At 65.8% G+C, this 15,575-nt stretch overlaps 3 protein-coding genes across 3 annotated transcripts; 2 read left to right on the top strand and 1 right to left on the bottom strand.

Moving 5' to 3' along the window:
- Positions 1 to 411: 411 nt before the first annotated feature.
- On the bottom strand, positions 412 to 2,502 carry MED19 (mediator complex subunit 19). Its single transcript, XM_035549976.2, has 5 exons — positions 2,141 to 2,502; positions 1,648 to 1,904; positions 1,319 to 1,415; positions 1,146 to 1,240; positions 412 to 1,061 (listed from the first exon to the last, which is right to left on the bottom strand). Exons 1-5 carry the CDS (start codon positions 2,346 to 2,348, stop codon positions 993 to 995), a joined length of 726 nt encoding a protein of 241 aa, XP_035405869.1. The 5' UTR covers positions 2,349 to 2,502; the 3' UTR covers positions 412 to 992.
- Positions 2,503 to 2,559: 57 nt separating this feature from the next.
- Positions 2,560 to 5,312, top strand: TMX2 (thioredoxin related transmembrane protein 2). Its single transcript, XM_035549975.2, has 8 exons — positions 2,560 to 2,807; positions 3,541 to 3,601; positions 3,751 to 3,864; positions 4,185 to 4,261; positions 4,351 to 4,457; positions 4,538 to 4,603; positions 4,714 to 4,843; positions 4,975 to 5,312. The coding sequence occupies exons 1-8, from the start codon at positions 2,619 to 2,621 to the stop codon at positions 5,119 to 5,121; spliced, it is 891 nt and encodes a 296-aa protein (XP_035405868.1). The 5' UTR covers positions 2,560 to 2,618; the 3' UTR covers positions 5,122 to 5,312.
- Positions 5,313 to 5,614: 302 nt separating this feature from the next.
- Positions 5,615 to 6,787, top strand: SELENOH (selenoprotein H). Its single transcript, XM_035550199.2, has 3 exons — positions 5,615 to 5,776; positions 6,180 to 6,325; positions 6,408 to 6,787. The coding sequence occupies exons 1-3, from the start codon at positions 5,646 to 5,648 to the stop codon at positions 6,506 to 6,508; spliced, it is 378 nt and encodes a 125-aa protein (XP_035406092.1). The 5' UTR covers positions 5,615 to 5,645; the 3' UTR covers positions 6,509 to 6,787.
- The last annotated feature ends 8,788 nt before the right edge of the window (positions 6,788 to 15,575 follow it).

The following is a 15,575-nucleotide window of genomic DNA, read 5'->3' as shown; positions in this document are numbered from 1 at the left end:
CCCGCCCCCCTGGCTCCTGCTGGTTTTTATCCGTTTCCCCGGGGTTTGTGGCGGGCTTTCCGTTTGTATTTCTTCCCGATGGGTGTAAGAGGGGGTTCTGGCGGTCGCGCAGTTGGTTCTGTTTCCACATGGGGACGAGGAAGGCCGGCGGGGCGCAGCCCCCCCCCAGCAATATTTTCTCATCACATGCCAAAAAAACCAAAATGCAGATGGGGAGCCCAGTGCGCCCCAGCCCCTGCCTGGGCCCCCGCCCCGGGGCCCGGAGCCCTTAACGCATTACTTTACTCGTTCTCTACGGCAATATCTCTCCTGGGGCCTCCGCAGGGCCATGCCATTGGTTTTTTTTATTATTATTATTAGCCATTTTAAAATGAGGAATAAAAGGATATTTAATGAGCCATCCCAGCAGGCATGCGTGTGCTTTATTTTAGTGTCCGGGGACAGAGGCTCCCGAGAAGGGCTCCTGGTGTCCCTCCGTGTCTCAGCTCTCCCTCCCTCCTCAGGGGAGGGAAGGAAAAGGGGGCCGGGGGGGGGCCGAGCCCGGTGCTGCCAGGCTTTGCAGTGCCTTCAGTCCCGGGCCAGAGCCAGCCTGTAGGAAACAGCTCCTGGGGCGCCTTGGGGCAGCGCTCCCGCTGCGGGTAAGTCTGCCAGCCGACAGTTAGAGCAGCCACTGCCACCAGCCCCTCCTTAGAGCAGAGACTTTAATTAAAAGGTGAGTAAAAAAAAAAAAAAAAAAAGAGAGCCCTCAGTGCAGCGGGTTGTTTCGGTACGAGGGGCTGAGGGCAGCCATCCCGACCCCAGCTCCAGCACAGTCCACGCGTTCCCCTGGTCCCGGCCCTCCGCGGGCTGCGGGGCTCGTCCTCGCTGCCCGCGGTGGGGACGCGCCTGCCCAGGTCTCCCCGCTGCGCTCCGCAGGAGGGACGAGTCCGTCGCGGGTCAGCCGGGCCCGTCGGTGGCACCCGAGAGCCCCCTGGGGCGGCACCAACGCGGCCTCACCGCAGGCTGCTGCTGCTGCTGGCCTGGGAGCTGCCCACCCCCGGGTGCTCGGGGCTGTGCCGGTTCTGCGGGGGAAGGAGAGAGAGACGGCCCGTGAGGGACCAGCGGGATCAGCACGGCTCCCCGGCTCTCCCCTGCTCCCCCCCTACCTTCTTTTTCTTCTTCTCTTTCTTCTTCCTTTTCCGTTCAGGATCCTCCTCTTTTTTCTTCTTTTTCTTCTTGTGGTCAGAGTCCGAGGGGGTTTCTGGAGGCACGAGGAGACGAGGATTAGTGTGGGAGCGGGGACAGGACGAGCCGGCAGCCTCGCGGCGCGGCCCCTTACCGGGGGGGACGGGGTCCTGGGTGCGGCTCTGCTTGTGCTTGTGCTTGTTCTTCTTCTTGGGCGGCTGGATGTGCATCAGCCGGCACTGCTCGGGCAGCTGGGGGAGGAGATGGGGCGGGTCAGAGGGCGCCGGGTGCCCCCTCCTTATTCCTTTTGCCCCCAGCACCCGATGGGTGCCCCCACTCCCTCCCCAGCACCTAAAGGGTGCCCTTGCTCCCCCCCCAGCGCCCCCACTCCCCTGCAGAACCCAAGGGGCTGCCCCCCAGCGCCCAAGGGGCGCCCCCAGCACCCGAAGGCCCCCCCCCAGCACCCAGCGCCCCGGGGCTCACGGGGCCGGCGTGCAGGCGGAAGCCGGTGAGCATGGTGCCGGTGAGCGGGGTGAAGGAGCTGCCGCAGATGGGGGGCTTCTCGATGAGGGAGCGCAGGCTGCTGTTGTCGTGGGAGCCGGGCAGGTCGATCATGCCGGGCAGGTCGGGCAGGAAGTTGCTGAGCTTCTCCTTCACCTTCTTGCCGCAGAACTTGTTGTAGGCGTGCTCCAGGTTGTAGTGCGTGATCAGGTTGGTGCTGCCCGTCAGCTCCGTGCTGCCTGCGGCGGGCGGGCGCCGAGTCCCCGGGCTGCCCCCGCCGCCATTTCCCTCCCGCTGCTCCCCCCCAGCCTCTCCCCCCCACCACGCACACACAGCCCGCGCGCCCATTGGCCCGCCGCGCTGTCACTCCTCGCCTCCCCGCCCGCCCCCTCCCGCTCATTGGCCCGCCGCGCCGCCCGTCAGCGCGCCGCCGCTCCCCATTGGCCGCCCCCTCAGCGCGGCGCCCGCCCCGCACCTGGCAGCTCCCGCAGCAGGTAGAAGGGGCCGGCGGCGGCGGCCTTGCCCTCGCCGGGCGCCGGGGGGGCGGCGGAGGCGGCGGCGGAGGCGGCGGGCGGCGGCGCGGCCCCGGCCCCGGCCGCTTTGGCGGGCCCGAAGCCCAGGGCGGCGGCGGCGGCGGGCGGCGGCTGGTCGGCGCCGCCGAACAGGGCCGAGAAGTTCTCCATCTTCCCAGCCTGCCCCGCGCGCCCCGCCCCGCCGCGCGCCCATTGGCTGCGCGCCGCCCAGCGCCCGGCTCGGTTGCCGAGGCAACGCCGAGCCCCGCTTCCCGATTGGCCGCCCCGCCCGTCCGTCTCCCTGCGGTTCTGTGGAAGAACGCGGCGGCTCGGCTTCCTATTGGCCAGCCCGCGGGGAACGCCCCGCCCCGCTTTGACAGGCAAGCGGGCCGCCCAATCGCAGCGGGGCGGGCGGTGAAGGAGGAGGAGGAGGGCAGCAAGATGGCGGTGGTGGCGCCGCTGCTGGCGCTGCTGTACTCGGTGCCGGGGCTGTGCCGCTGGCTGGCGCGGCCGTACTACCCGCTGTCCGCGCTGCTCGCCACCGCCTTCCTGCTCGTCCGCAAGCTGCCGCCGCTCTGCCGCGGGCTGCCCTCGCAGCGGGAGGACGGCAACCCCTGCGACTTCGACTGGGTGAGAGCCGCGGCCCCGTCAGCCCCCCCCCAGGGCCCCGTCAGCCCCCCCAGGGCCCCGTCAGCCCCCCCCCAGGGCCCCGTCAGCCCCCCCCCAGGGCCCCGTCAGCCCCCCCCCAGGGCCCCGTCAGCCCCCCCCCAGGGCCCCGTCAGCCCCCCCCAGGGCCCCGTCAGCCCCCCCAGGGCCCCGTCAGCCCCCCCCCAGGGCCCGTCGCCACCCCCTCAGGACGGCTGAGGCCCGGCAGCTCCTGGCACTGCCCTCCCGGCGCCGCCTCCCGCCGCTGAAGGGCTTCCCGGGCGTCCGTGAAGGTTGCCGGCAAGGCCCCGTGCTGTAGGGGCAGCCCCGTGTCCTTGCAGTCAGCGAGTCGTGCGGTGGCTCAGGTTGGAAGGACCTTAACTCCCAGCCCCTCTGGAAGGGGCCTCAGAGCCCCCCCAGCTCCACCCCCCCGCCATGGCAGGGACACCTCCCACAGCCCAGGCTGCCCCCAGCCCCGTCCAGCCTGGCCTCGAACACCCCCAGGGATGGGGCACCCACAACCCCTCTCGGTTCTGGGGGAGGGGAGGAGGCGCGGGGGTTTGGGGCCAGCGGGCTGTGGTGCAGCAGCTCGGCCTCGTGCCCGCAGCCCCCCCGCCTCAGGGATGGTGATGCAGTGCCGGTGGTGCTGTTGGCTGCTCCCGGGCCCTGCAGGCGGCCACGGCGTGCCCGCTGCTCACGGCCTGTCTCTTGTGTGCAGCGGGAGGTGGAGATCCTCATGTTCCTCAGCGCCATCGTGATGATGAAGAACCGACGCTCCAGTGAGTCAGGGCTGGGGCCGTGGGGCGGGGGCTGCTGGTGGTGCGGCCCTGGGGAGCTGCGTGGGGCTGGAGGAGCAGAGGGAAAGGGACCCGGGGCAGGGGCAGGGGGGTGCCTGGCCCTGTCTCCTAACCTTCAGCCCCTTTTCCAGTCACGGTGGAGCAGCACATCGGGAACATCTTCATGTTCAGCAAAGTGGCCAACGCCATCCTCTTCTTCCGTCTTGACATCCGCATGGGGCTGCTCTACCTCACGCTCTGCATAGGTGAGAGCTGCGAGGACGCGGGGAGGGGACCCCGAGGTGCCGGGGGCTGCCGCAGCGCCCCTTGGTGTGGCTTTGCCTGCCCCGAGCAGGCGTCGTGCCAGCTGCCTGGCAGGGGGCTGGAGCTCTCTGCCGCGGGCCGTTGACCTGCGGTGTCCGTTGCTGAAGGTGCAAGAGGTTTCTGTGGGCTTGGGGCGGTGGGGCAGGAGGAACTTTCCTCCACACTGAGCCTTTTGGGGTGCTTCAGGAGTGGGAATGGGGTGCGGTGGGGGCAGAAGCCCGTCCCCAGGTGGGCAGCGGGCTGAGGCTCGCTGTCGTTGCAGTCTTCCTGATGACATGCAAGCCGCCACTCTATATGGGCCCCGAGTACATCAAGTATTTCAGCGACAAGACCATAGACGTGAGTATCTCCTCCCTGCGCCGGGCTGGCACGGGGGGCCGGGGGGCTCTGCCTGCCGGCCCCCGCCGAGCCCCGTGGCCCCGCGGCAGGAGGAGCTGGAGCGGGACAAGCGGGTGACCTGGATCGTCGAGTTCTTCGCCAACTGGTCCAGCGAGTGCCAGTCCTTCGCCCCCATCTTCGCCGACCTCTCTCTCAAGTGAGTGGTGCCCGGCGGGGGCCTCGGCGAGCCGTGCGGTGTGGGGTCACAGCGCTTGGGGTAATCTTCTGCCCCCCCAGGTACAACTGCTCGGGGCTGCACTTCGGGAAGGTCGACGTCGGCCGGTACACGGACGTCAGCACCAGGTCTGCGGGGACGCGGCTGGCTCCCCCAGCCCAGGACGGCGCTGGGGAGCCCCTGGGAGCCCCCCAGGCCTCCCGGGTGTCACCGTCCCTCCCTCCCCGTCCTCCTGCAGGTACAAGGTCAGCACCTCGCCCCTCACCAAGCAGCTGCCCACCCTCATCCTCTTCCAGGGCGGGACAGAAGTCATGCGCCGCCCGCAGATCGACAAGAAGGGCCGGGCCGTGTCCTGGACCTTCTCGGAGGTGGGCGAGGACGGAGGGGGTGCGCCAGCCCCCTGCGCTGTCCCCCCCCGGGCGTCACCCGCGGCTCCCAGCACGCGGCGGGGACACGGCGGGCTGTCCCCGCTGCCCCTGACCCCGCTCCCCGCCCGCAGGAGAACGTGATCCGCGAGTTCAACCTCAACGAGCTCTACCAGAAGGCCAGGAAGCAGGCCAAGCCGCGCGACGAGGGCGCCGAGGAGGCTCCCGAGGGGCGGGCGGCCACGGGGCTGGCCAACGGGGAGACCAAGAAGGACAAGTAGAAGCCACCCGCACCCTGCTCACCCGCCGTCGCCCCCCCGTCCGCGCGCCCGGGGACCGCGCAGCGCTGTCGGCAGCTCCCGGTGGCCCCGGCGGGCTCTGGGCTCCCCCTGCCCGCCGCGGTGGGCTGGGGGCCGGGTCCCGGTGCCGGTACCGCGTGTCCGCGGCGGGCAATAAAACCTCCGGTGGCGGCCGCCTGCCTCCCTGCGGCGGGGGCGGGGCTTGAGGGAAGGGGGCGTGGTCTCGGGGCGGCGGGGCGGGGCCCGGGGTGGCGGCCGCGGGGGCGGGGCGGGGGCGTGGTCTTCTCGAGGGGGGCGCGCCCCGATTGGCTCCGCCCGCGCCGCCGTTTCCCGCGCCGGCAGGAGGGCGCGGGCGGAACCATTGCGCGCCCCGCGTGGGGGGGCGAGTGTGGGGGGGGGCGGGCGGAGCGCGGCGCGGCGCTGCTCCCCTCCCCCGTCCGCCCGCAGTGGTTGGGTCCGTCGCGGCCCCGCCCCCTCGCGGCCCGCGCTCCCGCCGCGCTCCCCGCATGGCGCCCCGCGGCAGGAAGCGGCGCGCCCCGGCGGCGGCCGGGCAGGGCGGAGAGGGCCCCGAGCGGCTGCGGGCACGGGCTGAGGGCGGGCCCGGGGGCGGCGGGGCCAGGGTCGTCATCGAGCACTGGTGGGGCCGGGACCGGGACCGGGCTGGGGCCGGGAAAGGGACGGGGCTGGGAACGGGAACGGGAAGGGGACCGGGATGGGATGGGATGGAGCCGGGACCGGGGCCGGGACCGGGGCTGGAATGGGGATGGGATAGGGCTGGGAGCGGGAGCGGGATGGCAGTGGGGTGGGGCCGGGATGGCACTGGGACCCGGGTCGGGAGTGGGACTGGGAGTGGGACCGGACTGGGGCCAGGATAGAGCTGGGAGTGGGACTGGGAGTGGGACCGGACTGGGGCCAGGATAGAGCTGGGAGTGGGACTGGGATGGGACCAAGAGCAAGACTGGGATTGGGCTGGGGTCCGGACTGGGATGGGACCAGGAGCAATGACCCTGTCCTTCCCCCCTCCCCCCCCCCCCCCGCAGCAAGAGCTGACGGGTGTTCGGGCGCAATGCCGCGGCGGTGAGCGAGGCCCTGCGTGAGGCCGTGGCCAACCTGGCCGTGGACATCAACCCCGAGAAGCCCCGCAGGAACAGCTTCGAGGTGTCCCTGGTGAAGGAGGACGGCAGCAGTGAGTACCCGCAGTCAGTGGGGGGTTGGGGTGAGGGCTCCCCCCGGCAGCCCTGACCCTTCCCCGCGTCTTCCCCCCCCAGCCGTGGAGCTGTGGAGTGGCATCGGGAAGGGGCCGCCCCGCAAGCTGAAGTTCCCCGACCCCGCTGCCATGGTGGAGGCCCTGAAGAGCAGCCTGGCCTAGAGGAGGCGCCAAGGTGAGGAGAGACCCCAGCAACGGGACCAGGACCACCGCACGCCGACCACCCTCCCCCCCCGGCCCAGCTGGGATCAGCACCCGCGGAGCGAGCACCCGTGAAGGGGCGTGACGAAGTGAGGGGGCGCCTGCCCCCCCAGTCCCGTCTCCGATGCCGCAGCTCCCCCGTGGGCAGCCAATGCTGAGCCCCCAGCTCCCCGCTCTCCCCTGCAGCCCCCCAACCCCTTGTTCAGTTCCCCAATAAAGCCCTGCAGCTCCACAACACGAGGCTGTTGGCTCCAGAACTTTATTTTCTCAACAACACATGGTCTCCGTGGCCCTGCAGGGTGGCCTGTCACCTGGGTGCGGGGCAGGGGGCTCCCGGGGCCCTAGCCCAGGACATCTACCTCCCCATCGGACTCGGATGAGAGGCTGGGCCAGGCGCAGACAGCACCGGGGGGCAGGCGCGGCTCCGCCACCCCCACGTCCACCTCCTCGTCCTCCCCGAGGCCGTTCCCCTGCGGCTCCTCCAGCCTGCAGCCCTGCTGGGGCCTGGGGGGCACCGCGGGCTGCTTCCCGCAGGCTGCTGGTGGGGGCCATGGCTCTGCCACCCCTCCAGCACCCACCGCCATCCCCTCGTGGGCCTGCACCAAAGAGGGCTGCCCCTCCCGCACCACCTCCCAGTGCTCCCCACCCTCCACCTTCCTTAGTTTCAGCCGCCCCACAGGAGGTCTGGGGCGTGGGGCACCCTTGGGGGGGCTGCCAGCATGCCCAGGCTCAGCCCCGCTGCCTGCTACAGGGCAGAGCCTCAGGGAGCCGGGCTGGGGGGCGCGCAGGCAGCTGCGGTCGAGCCTCCAGCGGGGCCCGGGGTGCACCAGGCAGCCCCCCTGCAGCTGCAGCGACTCGAGCTCGGCCACGCGGAGCTGCCGGGCGGCCGCCAGCACATCCTGCGCCTCCTCCGAGGACGCCTCCAGCTCGGCGGTGTAGAGGAAGCGCACCAGCTTGCGCAGCGCCCCGATCTTCAGCCCCTGCAGCTCCAGCACCACCCTGCGCCCCTTGGGGGGCAGCTCCCGGGCCAGCTGCTCCATGAAGAAGGGGCTGCACACCGAGAGGACGCAGCAGTGGGCTGCCACCCGCCTCCCCTGCAGAACAACAAGCGGCCGTCAGGCCCCACGCGGGTGCTGCCCTCCCCAATCCCCCCCCCGAAGCTCCACGGGAGTTCAGCGGGACCCCTCGCTCCTGCCAGCCCCGCAAGGGGGGTGCAGCTGCACCCAGCCCTTTCCTCGCCCCCCCCGGCCACCCTGGACGCCCCCAGCCCTCAGCGCTCGGCCGCCCGCTCACCTTCCGCCCGCAGCACCACGTCGCAGAAGACGTCCTCCCGCTGCTGCTGCTGGTGCAGCTGCAGGAAGGCCGCGTGGAGCAGGCGGGTGCTGCGGTACAGCAGCCGCGGGGCGGCCGATGACGGCGAGCCCGGGGACATCCCTGGGGAGACAAACACGGCGCTGGGGACCCGGGGCTCGGCACCCCGCCTCCTGCAGCCCCCATGGGCGCAGATAGATCCCGCAGCACGTGCGCGTGCGGCTCCATCGCGCGCGTTTTTACGCTCTGCAAATTCCCGCCAACGGCCACACCGACCTCCAAGGCCTCCCTCCCAGCCCCAAACACGGCACCGGCCGCCAGGGGGCACCGGCCGCGCCGATTCCGAGGCAAAACCGAGCGGTTTTGGGGCCCGCAGCCTGCCCCACGGCCACGAAGCGCCGGGTGCGGGGCGCGGCCACGGGCCCGGCGGCACAGAAGGGCCGGTACCCCGCCTCGTACCTGCCCGTGCGGGTGACGGGAGCCGCAGGGTGGCGACACGCGGCCGGGACACACGGACAGGACCCGGACACACGGACGGGGCGCGCCCGCGCCCGGCGGCTGCTGCGGTTCCCGCGCGCGCGCCTCGACCCCGCGCCACGTGCGCCCCGCGCCACGCCCGGCCCTACCCTGCCCAGCAACGGCCCCGCCATTGGTCCGGCCCGCCAGCCAATGGCGGCGCGGCGGGGGGGTTGGCGGGAAGGGCGCCGAGGGAAGGGGCTGAGGGGAGGCAATGGCGGGCGGGAGGGTGGGCGACGAGGAGGGTGTTGCGCCCGCCGGGCTGCCCCTCGCCATGTCTGTGCCCCGCAACGGCCGCCCTGGCCTTGCACCAAGAGGCTCCTGTTCAAATTCAGCCCCTCTTAGTTTCCCAGGCTCGCTGAGCTCTGTTGGATGGGAGTCTGGAGGCAAACGTGTTGTTTTTTTTGCAAAACCCTATCTCCGTTAGGGTTTTGCCAGACCCAGCCATCAGGTTTTGGCACACCTAAGGTGGCAGACCTGAGGGCTGAGCTCCTCCCAGCCACCACCTCGCAGGGCCACGGCACGTGAAGGCACCAGGGATCAGTTTCCTGTCCCATCCTGGTCACACACCATGAGCAGGCCATGCAAGACAGCCCAGCTAGAATTTGGGAAAAAGCTCCGTGCTGCTTGCGGTCACCATCATTACGGGGTTTAAACACACAAGCAAGAGAGCAATAAGCAGAGTGCATGCTGTCTGCAAAGAAGGCTTTCCTGGCGCGGTGGCACTTGAGTTCAGCAGTGTCAAAGCCCTGCTCCGGGCCTTGTTTTGGACTCCCAAGGCCCTCTGTGGCCTTGCATGTGAGAAACGGCGCTTTCAGGGCTTACTGACACCCCTCGGGAAGACAGCCGTACACATAAACAGCAGGCAGAAAGGGGAGGATTGATAGCGGGTATTTTGGAAACTGGCCTTCGTGCAAGCGATGCTGCCTACTTAGGAGAGTCTGAACTGCGTTTTGTCGCTTTATAAAGCATCCATTGTGAAAACATCTGCGTCAGTCACTCCACACACATGAACAACAATTATAATAATCCCAGCCCAATTGCCCGGAGATATTAGCTGTTCTTACAAACAACCGAAGTGGGTGGAAATTTCAAGAGCTGCGGAAGAATAGGAGTCTAAGTGACGCTATAGATTTTAAATCTACAAAGTTTTCTGTAGCTAGTTAAACACGGTGCCATCCCCTGATATTTCCTGTGGCTTTACAGATGGATTTTAATGCATTTCAACATGTGAGGGTGTTTTTCTCAGTTTTTGCTGTGTGCAGAGCTGGCACAAACCAAGGAGGAAAGTGACTGATTATAGGTCTAGGCCAGAGGCTGCTGAGGTTAGTGGCAGTCTTTCCATTGACCTCGAGTGGCTTTGAGTCCAGCTCTAAATACCAGGGGAAACAGCAAAACGCGTAATTTCATATCAAAGTGCTATCATATGCTCATAAAAATAGACACAAAAAAAAAAAAAGAGAGAACTTTACTCCCCCACCCTTTGCAGTCTTTTGGAATTACAATAGTCGAAGCTGTACATCAGAAAGCTTGAATTCACTGGGAGCAGATGGGTGCAGTTATTGATTTAGGGGCATCCCTTTGTGTGGGTTTCAGAATATAACCAGAGGCCCAGCCTTCACCGCCGCTTCGTGATGTTTTATGCCATGCCTGGACCATGATGGTGCTGCAGAGTAGTGAGAGGGGGGATTTATTCAGCGGAGCTGAGGGAAAGACCCCAAACCTGACTTGTAAAGCACGAGCTCTGACAGGGAGCCTGCAGGTGGGACGTTAACACCGCAAATTGCTTTTCAGCTGGGTGAGCTGACCAGGGTGGAGAAAGCAAGGGAAAGCAACGGAGCCAGGGCAAAGCTAAATTAAAAAATTCCAAGGCGCTGATATCAGAGGACTTCCCCTTGTGACCGGGCGGCTGGCGAGCAGGTGAGGCAAAAATCCCAAGAACTGGCGCAGCCTGAGCCTTTGGTGGCACAGCATTTGCTCGTCCACCCTCGGGAGGATTCCACGCGAGGCTGGGCTCTTCCCTTCCCTTCCTTGTGTCGCTCAGCTTCCCACCCTCTTCCCACTCCCGAGGACATCCCAGAGGCAGGGGTGATCAAAGGGTGGGTGACCCGGGTCTGTCCCTGTCCTAGGATGCAATCTTGGCTACCAGCTGCTGCTCTGCCTGCAGGAGGGGCAGAAAGCTGGGAGCTACGGCCGCGTGCTTGAAAGAGGAGTGAAAACACGTCCTGTGCTCCTGGCAGACAACACGGGGGCTTGGGAGGCTCTGGGGGACACGAGCTGACCGAGATCAGGCTGCAGGTGACACAGGAGGGACAAAGCCCCTCAGCTCCAAGGGTGCTAGTTACAGGCCGTGCAAAACAGCTCCTCTGCATCCTCCTGCTGGTGCTGGCCAGGCAAGAGGAAAGCAAAGCGTTAAAGGGCAGAGTCCACTCTTGTTTTGTGAACTGCCCCGGCCTGCAAAAAGAGTTTTTCGTGTGGAACATGGCACAGGCAGCCCTCTGCCTCTGGGGTCCGCTGGTGGTGGTGGTCCTCCTGGCCGAGGGGCTGCCTCCAGGCCCCGCTCATTGTCCCCAGCCCCGTGCCTCTGAGGGCTCTCTGTCCTGGCAGAGCCGCCTTCAGGCGGTGACACAAAGCCCCGGGCCTGGCACAGGCGACAGGCCCTTCGCTTTGAGGCGTTTTTAGTATTGCGCAGAGGCAAAAAATGCTAATCCCGGTCACGCTCCTCAGCCACAGCCCCTGGTGCTGCCTCTCCCTCCTCTCCCATGGCCTTGTCTGCCCTTACAAAGTTTCTGATATATGACCTGGCAATACCAGCAAGCGCTCCTGTTGTAGATAGTCTGCACACAAAAGAGGCCTTTTATTAGTGTAACTTTTACTGGTGCTCAAAGCCAAATAATTGTATGCTGGAAAAAGCACCGACACCCTTTTGTCCCAACGACCCCTCTCTTTACATACCGGCGTCCACATTTGCTGCCAGAACGTGCCAGCTACTAATATGTGAGTGAAATATGTGGCTGTACCTCTCATCACTGTGCCAGCAAACTGAGCATTCTTCCCACCTGCCTTTAGGTGTCCAGAAATCAGCTCCTGGGGCTGTACCCGGTACAGGAGTGACCCTGCTCCTGGCAGCGGGCCGGCACCCCAGATACACCCAAAGCCAGACGGGGATGAGGTCCAGGTCTGTACCTGCACCCTCCTTCATTATTAACCCTCGCTCTCTGTGGAGGGAGACCCACAGGAACAAGGCCCAGGAGAACACGTCGGTGTGCCCCGGCCAGGTCCTTGCTTTGCTGGGTGGGCGCTGTAGGGCCTCTGCCCTCTCAGAGGCTCTCCTTGAGAGCCTGTCCTTGGTGGGTGACTCAGTGGATGAGTGTCCAGCAGGGTTTATCTCCTTGTGGGACTTATAGGGTAGGGGAAGGTCGGGTCTTTCTGTCTGGACGTAGCCTAAAGACGTGCTGCTGGTTAGCCAGGCTTGCTCTGTGTTGACAGGAGGGGACAAGGCACGGCCTTTCCCTCGTCTCCCAAGCCCTCAAATCAGCAGATTCCCAGATGATTTCCTTAAGAGAAAGGAAATTCCGGTCTTGGCTCTTCCCCTCGTTTCCCAGTCCTCAGGAGGAGTCTCAGGGTTTGCTGCTCCTGCCACAGAGGGGCAGCTGGAGGGATGAAGGCTGGTGGAAAAGCACTACGGGTGGAGGGAGGAAGAGGAACAGACAGTAAATAGCGACAGGTCACCGCAGGGCTGGGAGGGCAGGGGACTGCTCCGCACGCTTCAGGCGTTTGCACAGTCGGGGAAAAGATGTGACAGGAATTTGAGGGTCCAAGGGCACAGGGGGATGCAGCCAGGTCGGGTTTCAAAGGCTAGCAGCAGGCGGGTGGGCAGGACGCAGGTACCTCGCTGTCCTCTGCCTCGGTGCCACGCAGAGCACCCGGAGCTGCCAGGGGCCGCTCGAGGAAGCGTCAGGGCAGCGGACACGGGTGAAATCTCACCTTCTTGCCCGGCGTCTTAGAATTAGGGATGAAAAGGTCAGGTAGCCCCAACTTCCCCCCTCCTGCTCCACGCAGACGCCTGATAAACGAGCCGATTCCCCTCCCCTGGTGCCACGCTTCCCCTCTCGCAGGGGGAAGACGACAACCTGTCGGGATTCCCATAGGAAGGGGTGGCGGAAGCGCCTTGTTATGCTGCCTGAGAACAATGCTGGGCCTGCGGACGGCAGCTCCTCTTCCTCCTGCCCTCCGCTGCTGGGGAGCCTTCGTCTGTCCTGTAAACAAGTTGTCTTGCTCTGTTCCGGTGGTGTTCTGGGCGTCTCGTCTGGATAAGGCATCGACAGCGCTGCAGGATGAAAGGGGACGTGCAAGATGTTATTACACCTAATTACTGGAAAAGGGAAAATTTTCCCATGCCAGTAACACATCTCTGCTTCCCAGGAAGCGGTGGGACGGACTCCTCTGCCCCAGTGCTTATAGTTAAACGATTTAAACATTATCTGCTGCCGGGTGAGCCCGAGCCAGAGGATCGGGGCTCAGCCTTCCTTCACGAGTAAGCCTGCATTACCGGGTGTCCTGCCTGCTGCCCCGGCCCCGGTGAATCAGGAGCCAGAGGTGACAGGGTGCTATTAGGTCCCAGCCGGCTCGGTCCTGCCGCCCTCGGGACAAGAGGCTTCAAAGAGATCAGACTGGGGCTCCCATTCAGCCCCAGCACAGGCGTGTTCGCAGCAGCGCGGTTCATCTTTGAAGAAATCCTCCAAAGACTTGAAAGGCTGCAAAATTCCTGGGCTGACTGGAATAGCAGCGCTGATGCGGGGATGTATCAGGCACGTATCAGGCACGGCACGCCGGGAGGCTGCCCCAGGCTTGGTGGCTGTACCTACGGGCGGTGCCGATCCCCCTCCGGGGGGAGAAGGGGAAAGGAGGGCGTCACGGATGACGGTGACCTAGAACAGTTCTCACTCAAGCCGCAGGGCTGCGAGGGGCCCCGTTTTGGTTGACCACAAGGGTGAAATGGGTGCAGGGAGAAGCTTTCGGTTCCCCACGCTGGGGACAGAGAAATCTCCCCGCTGGCTGCGGCAGGAGGAGGCCAGCTGTCCTTGTGCCTGCTGCTCACAACCAGCACGGTGATCCAGTCCAGCATCAGGGAGGGTCTGGGGGGCTGCTGCAACAACAATCTGACTGTATTTGTCCCTCGCCTTAATTTAATCCTATTTATTTTTGCATCACCCTTAGCAAACCCCACCCCGGCTGGGGGATTTGCCTTCCTCAAACATTTGCAGGCAGCTATCACGTCCTCCCCACCTCCTCCTTGCCTAACCGGGCAATGCATATTTACCCCTGGAATCACCTGTCCCCACCCAAAACATTCGTCAACCCTTTTCCTCTTGTCATTATCTTAGTAAGAGTGTGGCAATCGGGAGCGGGCAGGATCCTCTCCAGCGCCTGGATCTCGCCAGCCCCGATCCGGAGGTGAGGCAGCACACTCTCACCCCAGTCAGGACTTCTTTCTGGTGGGAGCACCGGGCTGGGGAAGGGGCAGGACCCGCGTCCCTCTGCAGGGAAGGGGGAATTCTCCAGCACGGGGACAGCACGGAGGCTCCCGCGCGAGCTGTCCTTACGTGCTCCGCTCTGCGGGGGTTACGCCGCTGCAGCCACGTTAGGTGTGATAATTAAATATCTCGCTGCCGTTCCCCGCCCCGGCTCGCTGCATCTCCCCAGGTCCCCTCGCAGGGTGTCTCTGGCCCAGCGGGGATTGCAACACCGCCTGATTTAGTGCCTTGGGAGGCGGGCAGGGCAGGATCGCTGCAGCCGGGGTGTGTTTGTGTGCGCTCCTCTCCCAGCGTGTCGGGAAAGGCACGATCGCCCCAGCGCCTCGCTGAGACCCCCCAGCACCAGTCTTATCTTCAGGAGGCTCGCCCCAGCCCGTCCCCACGTTTGCAGTCCTTCGGCTGTCCACACGGCCTTGGCCACATGGGGAGTCCCCAAATCCGCCTGGCCAGGTCCTTGGGTGTCGGCCCCCCACGTCTACACCTCCAGCCACAGTCCTGGGGCCCGCTTGGGATCGGCTCGTGAGGAGCCACACCTGGGTGGTGCGGTGAAACGCCCGGCTCAGGCAGGATGGGGGCGGTAGGTGGGGGAGCACGGCCCCAGGCACCCAGCAGGGAACCCCTGAAAACTGCACCCCTCGAACACCTCCACCCCTGAAGATCTTCACCCCTCGAAGACCTCCGCCCCTCAAAGACTGTTACCCCCTGAAGACCTCACCCCTTGACAACCTCCAACCCTTGAAGACCTCCGCCCCTGGACGACCTCCAACCCTTGAAGACCCTACTCCTTGAAGACCTCCAACCCTTGCAGACCTATGTCCCTGCAGACCCCACTCGTTGAAGACCCCACTCCTTGAAGACCTCCAACTCTTGAAGACCCCACTCCTTGAAGACCTCAGTCCTTGAAGACCTCCAACCCTTGAAGACCTCACCCCTGAAAAACTGTCACCCTCTGAAGACCTCACTCCTTGATGAGCTCCAACCCTCGAAGACCCCACTCCTTGAAGACCCCAACCCTTGAAGACCCCACGCCTCAAAGACCCCACTCCTCAAAAACCTCCAACCCTTGAAGACCTCCACCCCCTGAAGACCTCTAAGCCTTGAGGACCTCCAACCCTTGAAGACCCCGCTCGTTGAAGACCTCCTCCCCTTGAAGACCTCCACTTCCTGAAGACCCTCATCCCTTGAAGACCTCATCCCTTGAATTTTAGAATCCTGGAACCATTAAGGCTGGGGAAGCCCTCCAGGATCACCCGGCCCAACCAGCCCCTACCACCCATGTCACCCACTGACCCATGTCCCTAAGCACCACGTCCAACCTCTCCTTGAACACCCCCGGGGACGGTGACTCCACCACCTCCCTGGGCAACCCGTCCCAACGCCTGACCGCTCTCTCCGAGCAGAAATGTCCCCCCCCTCCCACCTGACCCCCCCCGTAGCCCCCCCCCCCCAGCGCCCTCCCGTCCCCCCCGGCGCCCCCCCGGGGCCGTGCCCCGCGCCCCGCCCCCCAACCCCTCGCCTCGCCCCCCGCCCCTCGCCCCGCCCCCGCGGCCTCAGCCCCTCACCCCTCTACAACAGCCCCCGCCATTGGCGCGCGGCGCCATGACGTCAGGGGGCGGAGCCCGCCGCGCCCCGCCCCCCGCCCCGCCGCAGCACCTTCCATTTTA

Source organism: Cygnus atratus, chromosome 5 (assembly GCF_013377495.2).
Source record: "Cygnus atratus isolate AKBS03 ecotype Queensland, Australia chromosome 5, CAtr_DNAZoo_HiC_assembly, whole genome shotgun sequence".
NCBI lineage: Eukaryota > Metazoa > Chordata > Aves > Anseriformes > Anatidae > Cygnus > Cygnus atratus.
Note: the sequence above shows the minus strand (reverse complement) of the source record. Positions and strands in the feature narration are given on the sequence as shown.

What these genes read in the sequence shown, in the direction of transcription:
- TMX2 (XM_035549975.2), top strand. Translation starts at nt 2,619, where the DNA reads ATGGCGGTGGTGGCGCCGCTGCTGGCGCTGCTGTACTCGGTGCCGGGG. An exon ending in ACCCCTGCGACTTCGACTGG is followed by an intron (nt 2,808 to 3,540) that starts GTGAGAGCCGCG and finishes TCTTGTGTGCAG; the next exon opens with CGGGAGGTGGAGATCCTCAT. An exon ending in GATGAAGAACCGACGCTCCA is followed by an intron (nt 3,602 to 3,750) that starts GTGAGTCAGGGC and finishes CCCCTTTTCCAG; the next exon opens with TCACGGTGGAGCAGCACATC.
- MED19 (XM_035549976.2), bottom strand. Translation starts at nt 2,348, where the DNA reads ATGGAGAACTTCTCGGCCCTGTTCGGCGGCGCCGACCAGCCGCCGCCC. An exon ending in CCTGCTGCGGGAGCTGCCAG is followed by an intron (nt 1,905 to 2,140) that starts GTGCGGGGCGGG and finishes CGCCCGCCGCAG; the next exon opens with GCAGCACGGAGCTGACGGGC. An exon ending in CCAGGACCCCGTCCCCCCCG is followed by an intron (nt 1,241 to 1,318) that starts GTAAGGGGCCGC and finishes TCGTGCCTCCAG; the next exon opens with AAACCCCCTCGGACTCTGAC.